We start from the raw sequence: 13,512 nt of genomic DNA, 5'->3' as shown, positions 1-13,512 counted from the left end.
TGCGAGTCTCTCTCTATTGCGCGCAATCTCTTGTCCTTCATCGCTCTTCACCTTCTCCACTCGTCTCGCCTCTCCTTCACGCTGATTTGTTCTTTATTCTCTGGTCTGTTTGATACGCGACACACGTGGTGATGAGATACAGCTGATAAGGACAATAGATGGAGGTCAAACTCAGAGAGAGAGAGAGAAATATATATATTTCTCTCTCTCTCTCGCTCTATATATATATAGATAGAGAGAGAGAAATCGAGAGAGAGAAAGATATATATATATATATATATCTTTCTCTCTCTCTTGATCTATATATATAGAGAGAGAGAAAAATAGAGAGAGAGAAAAAGAGAAATAGATAGAGAGAGAGAAAGAGAGAGAAAAATAGAGAGAGAGAGAAAGAGAAATAGAGAGAGATAGAGAGAGAGAGAAATAGAGAGAGAGAGAAAAATAGCGAGAGAGCGAGAGAGAGAGAAAGAGAGAGAGAAATAGAGAGAGATAGAGAGAAAGAGAGAAAGAGAGAGAGAGAAAGAGAGGGCCACCTTAAATGGTGTAGGCAGAGGTTCTGGAGTGTGACTGCTGCTTCATTTAAGGTGGGACTGCTCTGTCTGGTGCTTACTCACCAACACATCACAACAGTCCAGTAAATAACGGATGTAAATGTGAAGATTTCAGGATCATCAGTACATACAGTTGTACATAAGACTGAATTACTGAGAGGTGTTGGCACTTTGTTATGGACAAGGTTTGGATAAAAGTGCCAAACTCTCCCCAGAGCTGAAAGCGGTGTGGACAGGAACAACCTAGGAACCACAAGAAGACACAGACCTGCTGTGGTTGATAAGGTGCTGTAGAAATAATTTTAATCGCAACACAGAAATGTTTTCTTTTTTAGCCAAAGAACCTTAAAGAAATGCTTTATCTGTGACTGACTGATCATTTCTCCTTTAGTGCTTTTTGGTTTTAAACCAGTAAGGGGGAATAACCTCACTCATTTACATTACGTGAGGCCCCAAGCAAAATTGACCCCACAATATAAAGGATAGTTTGATGTTTTGATATGTTGTTTCCATGATTTGAAAGCAAAACTAATGTAGATTATTAGCTTTATCTGTTCTAGTGTTAAAAACGGTGCTGTTAAGGCTAGTGTGCATGGATACTGCTGAACATGTTCCAGTCTGGTTATTTGCTACTGTCAGGGGGATTCTGATAATAGTATTATTGTACTTTCTTGCATGGACCAGCACAGAATTTAAAAGGCCTTTCACAATTTGCCATTGCATTCAATTCATAACAATAACCCCAATCCAGCTCAGGGTCCCAGGAAATTGCATGGTTTGGCTGTCCTGTTGTACACACAAAGAATTTGATTCTCTACATTGATCAACAGTACAGAACAAAACTAAATACAGTGAAATGCAGACAATGTACAAGTTATTTACATGTAAAAAAATATTGACATCATAAAAATTTGAAGATTGTTATGGAAATAATCAATATGTAGTAGCTCTCTGTAGGAAACTGGCTGACAGTATAAAACTGTTCCAGTTGTTGGTGATCGGATAGAATGCAGGGATTTCTATCACCTGCCTCATCAAAACTTGAACACAAATTAAGTTGCACCAATCACACACTAATAATATAAAGATTAGGTAACAATTCATGCTCATTAATGTGCATCACAGGTTGGTAACAACATGTATTTTGTATTATTTAAACAAGTTATGTCAAAAGCTATAATTTACCCTAAACACGTTCCCATAAAAAAAACGAAATATTGTTAAAATGAATCAATCTTAGTAGAGAGTAAATAAATCAGTTAGAAAAGTATTTTCATAAAGTTTCTCTTTTTATTGTATCCTAGTTTAGAACTCTGAAAAAGGCACTGAAATGATTCACTGAATTAGAACCAGAATATGAATCACTTAAGGATGAATAACCAGTACAAGCTTAAACACAGCTGAATCACATGATGATCAAAACACACCTCAGTCAGCATTCTTCACACTCAGTCAGATAGGCACCTAATCCACCAATTACAAGTTACAGCTCATCAGACTCCACACAAACATCTTTACAATCAGATCTACCTTAACAACAATAAAAAAAGGTTTAAATGTTTTTTCCAAGTTTTTCCCACACTCATACCCCGTTTACTACTCCTGCCAGAAAAAGCTACAACTAATACACTGTTATTTACCTTTTTTTTACTTTTATTTGAAAGTAAGATTGCAATACACTTTTATTTGGACAACCTTATTGCATTGCATCACATCCATTCCCATATTTTAGGCCTGCTACACATTTTAAAAAAATTGACAACAAAGCATTTACTGCTCTATTATGTTGTTATTTTTTCTCAAAACATTACAAAAACGTTTTAGCACTGAGGATTTTGCCCACTGTTCCTGCAAACACATGCTAAGGTATGTAACTGTACTTTGTCGTTATTGTTATTTTTTTTGTTTATATGATTTTACAATTCTCCAAACATTCTTACACACACACTGAGGACAGGTCAGGACTGCAGGCTGGGCAGTCCAGTCTTCTTCTGCATTCTTCTGTTCACTGCATCACCTGAATAACTGCTCACTACATCACCTGAAGAACTATTTACTGCATCACCTGAATAACTGCATCACCTGAATAACTGTTCACTGCATCACCTGAATAACTGCTCACTGCATCACCTGAATAACTGCTCACTGCATCACCTGAATAACTGCATCACATGAATAACTGTTTACTGCATCACCTGAATAACTGTTCACTGCATCACCTGAATAACTGTTCACTGCATCACCTGAATAACTGTTCACTGCATCACCTGAATAACTGCTCACTGCATCACCTGAATAACTGTTCACTGCATCACCTGAATAACTGCTCACTGCATCACCTGAATAACTGTTCACTGCATCACCTGAATAACTGTTCACTGCATCACCTGAATAACTGTTCACTGCATCACCTGAATAACTGTTCACTGCATCACCTGAATAACTGTTCACTGCATCACCTGAATAACTGTTCACTGCATCACCTGAATAACTGCTCACTGCATCACCTGAATAACTGCATCACCTGAATAACTGTTCACTGCATCACCTGAATAACTGTTCACTGCATCACCTGAATAACTGTTCACTGCATCACCTGAATAACTGCTCATTGCATCACCTGAATAACTGCTCACTGCATCACCTGAATAACTGTTCACTGCATCACCTGAATAACTGCTCACTGCATCACCTGAATAACTGCATCACCTGAATAACTGCTCACTGCATCACCTGAATAACTGCTCACTGCATCACCTGAATAACTGCTCACTGCATCACCTGAATAACTGCATCACATGAATAACTGTTTACTGAATCACCTGAATAACTGTTCACTGCATCACCTGAATAACTGTTCACTGCATCACCTGAATAACTGTTCGCTGCATCACCTGAATAACTGCATCACCTGAATAACTGCTCACTGCATCACCTGAATAACTGTTCACTGCATCACCTGAATAACTGTTCACTGCATCACCTGAATAACTGCTCACTGCATCACCTGAATAACTGTTCACTGCATCACCTGAATAACTGTTCACTGCATCACCTGAATAACTGTTCACTGCATCACCTGAATAACTGCATCACCTGAATAACTGCATCACCTGAATAACTGCTCACTGCATCACCTGAATAACTGCTCACTGCATCACCTGAATAACTGCATCACCTGAATAACTGCTCACTGCATCACCTGAATAACTGCTCACTGCATCACCTGAATAACTGCTCACTGCATCACCTGAATAACTGCATCACATGAATAACTGTTTACTGAATCACCTGAATAACTGTTCACTGCATCACCTGAATAACTGTTCACTGCATCACCTGAATAACTGCTCACTGCATCACCTGAATAACTGTTCACTGCATCACCTGAATAACTGCTCACTGCATCACCTGAATAACTGCTCACTGCATCACCTGAATAACTGTTCACTGCATCACCTGAATAACTGCATCACCTGAATAACTGCTCACTGCATCACCTGAATAACTGTTCACTGCATCACCTGAATAACTGTTCACTGCATCACCTGAATAACTGCTCACTGCATCACCTGAATAACTGTTCACTGCATCACCTGAATAACTGCTCACTGCATCACCTGAATAACTGCTCACTGCATCACCTGAATAACTGTTCACTGCATCACCTGAATAACTGCATCACCTGAATAACTGCTCACTGCATCACCTGAATAACTGTTCACTGCATCACCTGAATAACTGTTCACTGCATCACCTGAATAACTGCTCACTGCATCACCTGAATAACTGTTCACTGCATCACCTGAATAACTGTTCACTGCATCACCTGAATAACTGTTCACTGCATCACCTGAATAACTGTTCACTGCATCACCTGAATAACTGCATCACCTGAATAACTGCATCACCTGAATAACTGCTCACTGCATCACCTGAATAACTGCATCACCTGAATAACTGCATCACCTGAATAACTGCATCACCTGAATAACTGCTCACTGCATCACCTGAATAACTGTTCACTGCATCACCTGAATAACTGTTCACTGCATCACCTGAATATCTACCCAGCGAAGGTGGGGTGCAGGGGATTTCTAGCCAGAACAACTGCAAAGCTACTCAAGGAGATCGGAATTAGGGGTCAGTCTTATAGACAGGCAAGTAAAGAGCTTGTCGACACAGCAGAGAGGACCCGGCATTGGCTGTGGGCTGCTAAGGAGAACAGATAAATCTCGAGACACACAACCAGGATTGATCAACCCATGGTGGGCCTGCCCCAGTGGAGGGTGTCTTATGATAAATAGCCGAAACACCCTGTTATGTTGAGGTACATAACTGATAATGTGTCCCGATGAGGAATCCAAGTAGCCATAATACAAATTGTGCAAACATTAGGAATTGTAACACCCAGTCCTTTAACCAAAGCTGCGGTAATGTAAAGGCCATAAAAAACGACAATTCCAATGAAGTTGAAACATTGTATGAATCATAAATAAATGCAAATTATAAGGACAAGATATTTAATGTTCAAACAGATCAACTTTTTTTGCCAGTTCACAGTTCACAAAGTGGTGAACCTTGCACCACCCTTACTTGTGAAGGACTACGTCTTTCAGGGATGCTTCCTTTCCTCTTTCTGATTAACCTGTTCACCTGTGGAATGTTTTTGCTCATCCTCCAACTTTCCAACTTTCTTTTGTTGCCCCTGTCCCAACTTCTTTGGGTGTTGCAATAAATGAGTGAACAATTGTGTATATAATTATGTTATACACAATGCCTCAACTTCATTCGATTTAGGGCTGTATCTTTTTCCTTTAGATCCAAAATGCCTGAAACAATATGAGTGATTAGCCATAGCAAGGTGAGTCACTTCCCTTCTGATCACATTTTAGCAAATACACACACACACACACACACTTCCTCCCTCAGATGCAGTGATCAAACACATAGCCCCTTATCTATGATAGCACCTCTGCTTTTTCTAAAGAACCCTCGAAGAATCATTTTTAAAGAGGTCACCCTTTTAATGCAATGTACAGCATGTGAACGGTTCATGTCAGAAAGGCTCTGACCTTTATTACCTGGATCATTGTTGGATTCAGGGAGAAGCTCAGTTGTGCAGAGCTTCCATGTTGGAATTAGCATTAGCCAAGGTAGTAATCTCAGATTTTTTTTTTCTATCAGAGCAGAAACTGTAAAAAAACAGAGCCTACCAGGTTTCCGTTCTCTGAGAACTTCCTGAAGTGACTCTCACCACTATTGTTTTTTCACTGCAGTCTCTAGATATGCTTCTACACTTTGGTCAAAGCTAAAGCTAAAATACGTAGTTATATATATATATATATATATATATATATATATATATATATATATATATATATATATATATATATATATATATATATATAAAACTTTCTGTTTTCTATTTCTGTTTAAGCATAATTAGAGTACAATGTGAGGTTTATGACAATAAGACTACAATCAAGCTAGCTTGCAACACAATGTTACTAACTGAACCATCATAAGGCCTGAAACAAGTGCAAGACAGGGCGAGTCCCTCAGCAGCAGAGTACACACTTTAACCTCTGGTGGCATGCGAGGAACCAGGGGGACTGTAGGGTGGCAGAGGGAACACTTTAAGAGTGCTAGTACCCTACACAGGTGTCTAGTTGCCAGTGAGTCTTGTCTTGAGTGAAGTCTGAATCAAGTTGGGCTTGTTTTAACCGTGGGCCTCCAAATCCTGACCTAGCTATAGACAGAGGTGGTGATTGGCCTAGCATGTGGATGAGTTGAGATCTCATAGAGAGGCTTTTCCAGTGATAGCTGTTCATGCCTTCACATGAGGGAGGCAGGGATGACCGTTGTGGTAGTGTGAGGGGCGGCTTGATAGGGCAACGCTGTCTGCACAGCCTTCTGGTGGAGAAGGCAGAGGACAAGAAGATTTGCCACACGTAATTTAAACCTGCAAACCGTCTTCATTTCTTATTGGCAAGTGGAGTGAGCTGATAATATTGATTTCAGAATTTGCTCAATCTCAGTCATAAAAAGTGGGTGAATTGAACCCACACTGCCCTTTAGGAAATAAACTTTCTCTTGTCTGGGACTCTATCAAGACCAGAAGAATCTAGGTTTAAAACAAGTAAATTCAGCAAGTCCGTGCTGTAGCAGCTTTTTACAGAGCAGACAGGAACGAACTGGGTGATTGCAGAAAAGATTGCGTCTTCTTCACTGGTAAAGTAATGCATAAGAACAAGACCACAACTGGAGCTATATGAAAACATAACTGCCTGAACAAATACAACATCTGAACAGCATGCATGTGTGTGTGTGTGTGTGTGCGTGCTTGTGTGTGTTTAGCTATTCTATCTTCTATCGTCAGAGGTGACCTACAACATCAACGTCTCACAGAAGAACAGTTTCCTCTTCTGACCAGACAGTTTCAGAAAGCTGGGAGGAAGTCTCACAAGTGGTTTGTGACGTCTGTATTTGCTGTTTGATTCCCTTCAGCAGCAGCTCTAAAGACATTAAAGAAACAAGGAACCGAAGAACAGATATAGGAGATTACAGAATCTCCCTCAGGGACTCTCTGCAGTCCAGCCTTTTTTTTTCCAAAGGCCTCAATAAGCAGGCAGCAGGAAGCGAGTATGCACGACAAATTACTCATCAACATGAGTGCTCTGAGAAATTAGGAGATATGAGGAGACAATTAGAGATATAAGAAGAAATGTGGGGCCTTCTGGTTGAAGATGAACAGTAATCTAAACTTAAAACAATGCAGAACATTACAGCTGTAAACAGCTCAGCACTCACTGACCACAGTGACCACAGTCTGCCCAGCTATGATGTGGGATGTTGTGTAAACATCTGTTTATAATAAACATGTTTTATGTTTTTATGTCTGTCTGTCTGTATGTCTATCTCTGACTCTTTGTCTCTCTCTGTCTGTCTCTGTGGATCACTCTTTTGCGACTCTGAGCCTGTCTAACAGACAAAAATCAGTCCTGATTGCAATATGAACCTTACAATAACTACACAACCATTTGTGTATCCAACCATCTTTAAGACCACCTGAAAACATTGTGCAGTCAGTCTGAGTTAAATGCTAAAGGTTTGCTCAGTCAGTACATTATCCTTACTGTAACGATCACATCTGCAATGTCTGCATGTAATCACTCACCAATACATAAGCATTAGCCGTTAACCGTCCTAGCTCTTTCGGTGTTCAGAGGTGAGAATTATTGGCCTGTAGCATGCTGCTAACCCCAGCTAATACTGCTGGAGCAGCATTAGCATTAGCCACTAACCGCGCTAAGCACTAGCTCATACGCCATTTAGAGGTGAGTATTATCGGCCTGTAGCCTGTGTGTTTACCATTGTTAAAACAAGCTATATGGGACCAACCACAAGCTAATATCGTCCTGGCTTACCAGAACACTCAGGGTTCTGTCAGGTGACATTAGCCACTAACTGCTGCTGCATCCAGCCTTCGTGGAAATCTGTAATTCTAAGCTTACTGTAAATAAGCGCTTTTCTCAAATAAACAGCTTTCAGGAGGGAAATCTGTGTAGATTAGCATCCAGCTCTTATTTGACTTTAAAATAAAATATGTCTTTAAGAATTACAGTTTTGTTTACTTAACTTAGCTTTATTATATAGCTAAATTAGAAGGAAAACATTGTGACACCCCTGTGCCTTACCAGTGTAGAATAATGCGCCTTATAATCCAACGTGCCTTATGTGTGAAAATAGACAAAAAAATATACGTTTATTGATAGCGCATCCTAAAATCCAGTGCGCTATATAGTGTGAAAAATACAGTAATATAATAATAATAATAATAATAATAATAATAATAATAATAATAATAATAATAATAATAATAATACTAACAGAAATATTTCTGAAGTTTTTACACCCAGCAATTTTATTCACAGTTGGATTGTGTGGAACGCTGGATTGCACTGATATTAAACCACTCTCAGCTGTCTGATCTCACATCCTGCAGATCTTATTAAATATCTCTCTCTCTCTCTTTGTCTGTCTCCCTGTTTCAACCTGTTGTGTCTCGCCTGCTCATAGCTAGAACTTTACTTTCCCTAAGGGAGCGAAAATTACAGGAAACAGCAAAAAACGCAACTAGGAACTGCACTCACTGATCAGAATCAAACACTGATCTTAATCTTAATCTTGGATCACTAATCTAGTCCTAAATCAATAAATCATGAGATCTGAATTTCTGAAGTGGTTCTAAATCACTGAGCTGATCTGAATTAACAATCTAGACCAGGACTAACTTGTTGATCTATTGAACCAAACCGTTTAAGCGGCTAAGTCGATTCACAGAGTTAATCTTGAGTTGAATCATTTTATGATGCACCGATCATTCCCTTAAGAATCTAAATCCTCTGAATTATTTGTTTGGTTGTGCTTGATATAAACACTGATCAGAGTGTTTAAGTTCAATCAGCTCGGAGCTCTAACTTGATTTATATGAATTATTACTTAGGGGCACTTAAACACAGTCTTGCTGTGTGTGCGTGCGTGCGTGTGTGTGTGTGTGTGTGTGTGCACGTGTGCGTGTGCATGTGTATTTAGCAATTAAGGTGTGTATCTGATACATAAAGGACAAAACACATGTGAAGCTGTCCAGACTCTACCAATCATACCCCCAACACACACACACTCACACACTCACACTCACACTCAGTTCCTCCAGCAGAACTTGCTCTCACTAATCATTTACTCTGACACACCTTAAACACACACACACACACACACAGACTATTATTATCTCCACAGATCAGGGCAAACACACCCTGAACAGAACCACAATGAAAACTAAAGTAAGTAATCATTAACTCAATACACACACAGATTGAGAAAGTGTGTAAGAGAGAGTTAAAGAAAGAGAGTTAGATAGAAAGACTGTAAAAGAGAGAGAGAGAGAGAGAGAGAGAGAGAGAGAGAGAGAGAGAGAGAGAGAGAAAGCAACTGGCTGTAAGTAAAACAAAGTTTAATCCATATAGTCTGATCACAACTAGTGTTTCAGCTGATGGACCTTTTCATAGATAGATGGATGGATGGATATTTTTGACAGTGCTCTTCATGGTGGAGGAGTACTATCCAGGATGAGGTCTTGAGAACACCCACCTGAGGCTTTTGACAGTTATTTTCTAGGGTAAAAGTTTTTAAGTAGACTTAGGTTTTAAGAACATTCTTTTTAAAAGTTAATGATTACTGCTATTAAAAGGATGCCGGTCTGTTTAGCAGCTGTGATTGGCTTGGCAGTATTGGTGGTAAGATGAAAGCAAGTGTTCTGATTGGCTATCAGAAGTCAACATCATATCTGAGAGGATTCAGTTGTCCCATTTCCCCAGTTACCCTCTATTTTAGTCCTTCTGCTCCTGTTTTCTCATCCATTCCTCATTTTCAGGGTAGAAGTGGAGCAGTCGGAAGGTATAGGGAGGAGAAAAGGCGTAAGAGGGGAGGGGGAGGAGAGCAGATAAGTAAAACCAAAAGTTCACGGACACATCCATAGACAATTGAGAGGATATCTAATATTCCACTGAGCGCTCATATGAGACTCACATCCACACACTACATGTAGTCCATACAGACCACTAAACTAAGCTCAAAGTCTCCAGTAATGTAGACCACAAAGCCCACCACACTAACCTCAGAGACACCCGCAACATGAACATTGCAATACATCTCTTCCAGTGGCTACAAAGATTTGATATATTGAGAGAATCAGACAGAATCAAACACAAGTTACAGGACAAGACAGAGAAAGAGAGAGAAAGAGAGACAGAGAGAGAGAGAGATAGAGATGTACTTACAGGTATCTGGCTGGGTTGGTCTGCTGGTGTAGTGCCACAGAGAGTCCGAACAGGCTGCCGGGGTTTGGGGACTGTTTGAGCAGAGCAAAGCGAGAGTCCACATTGAAGCAGAAACTTAGTGGGAGAACACACACACTCACACACACACATACACACACACACACCACAGCCTCAGGGAACCTGCCCGTACCACCTGGAGAGCTCAGCCTGATCACCCTCATCCTCTCTACACTCTCTCACTGACCCTGACTGCACTCCACCACTCACTAACACCCTCCCTCTCCCTGCCTTTTATTCTGAGACCCACCTCTCTCTCTCTTAGCTCCTCCTCTCTCTCTCTCTTAGCTGCTCCTCTCTCTCTCTCTCTCTCTCTCTCTCTCTCTCTCTCTCTCTCTCTCTCTCTCTGGTTAAGCTAATAAATGAAACCAAATCAAATTTAACAATCAGCAGGACAATCTGGGCACCTTACCCCACCCCCAACCCCAACACACACACACCCTTTTACCTAGGTACTTTTTTTCAATGATGTGTAAAATGAGCTATATTTTCAGGAATGAAGCTCCTGAGAGGGTGGAGTATTTTATCAGCTCTTCAGATTTGCTTTGGTTGCTCCTCCGTGGTCTCCACACTGCAGGTCTGCACGCACACACTTGGTGCATGCAACCAATCTTGTTTCATATCTGACTGCTGCTGTTTTTTGTTGCTTCAGTTCTTGACCAAATTTGCCTTCATCACAAACCAGCAACTCAATAATTTTTTTTTTTCAAAATGTATCTTTGCTGATTGTGGTCAAACAGTTCTGTTTTTGCTTCCCCAGAAAATATTTACAAATCTCTTCCAGCTTCTGTCGGTCTTTCAATCATAGGGTTCTGTTATGGGTTGACACATAAGGTATCATTTGTATGACTCTATGAAGATTGCATTTGGGTAAGCAATGCTGCACAGTAGGACAGTGTACCACCTCCTGACCTTCACACACATTTCAAGTTCTTGAAATTTGTATGGGATTCTGGAGATAGTTCCATCTTGACTAATGGTGAATCAAGCTAAACCATACTTCAGCTTGAAGGGCTTTTGGTATAGATTAGGTTTTGACCATTGTCATCAGGTAGGGAGGGGCTGATTTTGTGTCACTGACTTTGAAAGCGTCAGTTTTTTTCTAATCTGTTGGGTGACTACAGGAAGTCAGCTAAACTTTGTAAGCAAGAGAATGTGAACAAGTCGCTGTGTTCTGGATCAGCTGAAGTTCGTGGTGCCATGCAGAGGAAGACCAGCAAGAAAAAGATATGCAATGATAAAAGACTGAATGAGAACCAGAGTGGCATCCATGCTGGACAACTGGTAAGAGCACCCTTCCAGGCATAATATAACCCATTGCCATGCAGTGCCATTGATTACAAGACTGGTGGGGAATGTATGGGATGATGCAATGGCTGCTGAATGGAGGAATTAGAATCTGGATTGAAGAATGTTAAGATGATCTTGCAGATTTGATCTCAGTAACTAGTAAGGGCAGTTTCTATATAGATCACCAGTTTAAAGCCTGGTTGGGGTCCTGAAAGATGTTCTGAGTGAAAGGCAGCTGATTATAGCTTAAGAAACTTTAGTCTTTAGTCTTTAGTTACTGATATTGTGTGCAGCAGTTGTGACCACTGAGAACCTGGCAAGCAGAGATCTCATCTTCTCACAGCTAATATTGGTTCTCCAATTACTGTGCAGAACATTCATCAGCAACTAATTTTGTTGGTCTTGGAGATAAAAAAGGATAACTGAAGAGGACAGTGATTAAAGTAATGCGGTTTGCCAATTTCAAGGCAGATAACAGATGGAATTAAGGTGTGGAATGGTGGTTTATTGAAGCAGGAGATGAGGGTGGAAAAGTGCAGGTTATGCAAGTGGTGGAATAACTTGTGGATGTGGTGTGTGCAAGATTTGTAAAGGGGTATGTAAGGGGTATGTAAATTGACAACACTAAAAGGGTTTGTAAAATTCAGTTCCACAATATGGGCATTGTAAAGTTCTGGATTTTATTAATGGGCTTTGTACAGTTCTGGGCCACAGTAAGGGTGCATGTTTAAAGTTCTGGCTCACAGTGTGGAAGGTTGAAAAGATTTGTCAGTTTCTGGGACATTTACATTTACATGATGAAAAGCGTGTCTAGTTATGCTGGCTTTGTTCCAGAAACTTCTTAGGAAAGCTGTTGGAAAGGGTGATGTCTGGGGTGGGAGCGGTCAGACATAATCTTGCCAGTGCATTTGAAATACAAACAGTGATCAGTGAGTGACATAATGTGTGATGTAATGCAGGGCTAGTCCCTCTGTCCAGTAGAATGATGCTGACCGGCAGAGCTCCTGAGGCTGCTGATTGTTCCTCCAGTATCCGTTCTGCTATCAGCCTTAAGCAGAACACACACACACATCAAGCTCCTAATGGAGCACCAGGAGGAAATGCAGAAACAGGAAATGTGTGATGTGTGTGCCCAGTATGTGTGTGTGGTTGTAGTGTAATCCTGCTCGTTCAGTGCTTATAATCAGTACAGCAGAACTGGAATAACATGCTCATTTTATATTTAAATGTATATATTTAAAACAAATAACAAGGTTTTAGCATTGCAGAACTATTGGCCACTACCTGTACTCTTTAATCCCAGTGGGCACTGTATTCTAATAAAAAAAGAGTTGGGGGTAAATAGTTTCATATAAGGCGTAAGAAAGTGTTTTTGCCGACTGTCGGTGGTGTCGTAGAGTTGTTGTTGCTGCTTTGAATATGTGTAAAAGAGCATCTTGGGCTAAACTCTCTAAAAAACACTAAACTAAACACTAAACTCTCTAAAGCTTTCATGCAGAGGAACAAGTACAACATTCTGGAATGATCATCTCAGTCCACAGACCTGAATATTATTATAAATCTGTCGTGTGATTTAAAGCGGACTGTTCATGATCAGAAACCATCAAACCTGACTGAACTGGAGATGTTTTTTTAAAGAAGAACAGTCTAAAATACCTTCAACCAGAAGCTGGACTCTCATTGGAAGCTATAGAAAGAGTTTAGAGGCTGTTATTTCTTCTAAAGGAGGAGCTACTAAATATTGACGTCATTTTTTAGTTGTGGTGGCCAAA

The 13,512-nt window shown here is 40.3% G+C and overlaps 1 protein-coding gene across 2 annotated transcripts in view; it reads right to left on the bottom strand.

The window, feature by feature from the left end:
* The window catches only part of itga3a (integrin, alpha 3a), a 75,648-nt gene extending 64,974 nt beyond the window's left edge, over nt 1-10,674 (bottom strand). Inside the window, exon 1 of one of the 2 annotated variants that reach the window (XM_049468028.1) lies at nt 10,394-10,674. In XM_049468028.1, coding sequence (XP_049323985.1) covers nt 10,394-10,614 — 221 coding nt within the window. In that variant the 5' untranslated portion in view covers nt 10,615-10,674. The remainder of the gene's footprint in view (nt 1-10,393) is intronic. The other variant, XM_049468030.1, reaches the window with a different exon arrangement.
* Nucleotides 10,675-13,512: the final 2,838 nt, after the last annotated feature.

This window comes from Astyanax mexicanus, chromosome 19 (assembly GCF_023375975.1).
Source record: "Astyanax mexicanus isolate ESR-SI-001 chromosome 19, AstMex3_surface, whole genome shotgun sequence".
In the NCBI taxonomy this organism is placed as follows: Eukaryota; Metazoa; Chordata; class Actinopteri; order Characiformes; family Acestrorhamphidae; genus Astyanax; species Astyanax mexicanus.
Note: the sequence above shows the minus strand (reverse complement) of the source record. Positions and strands in the feature narration are given on the sequence as shown.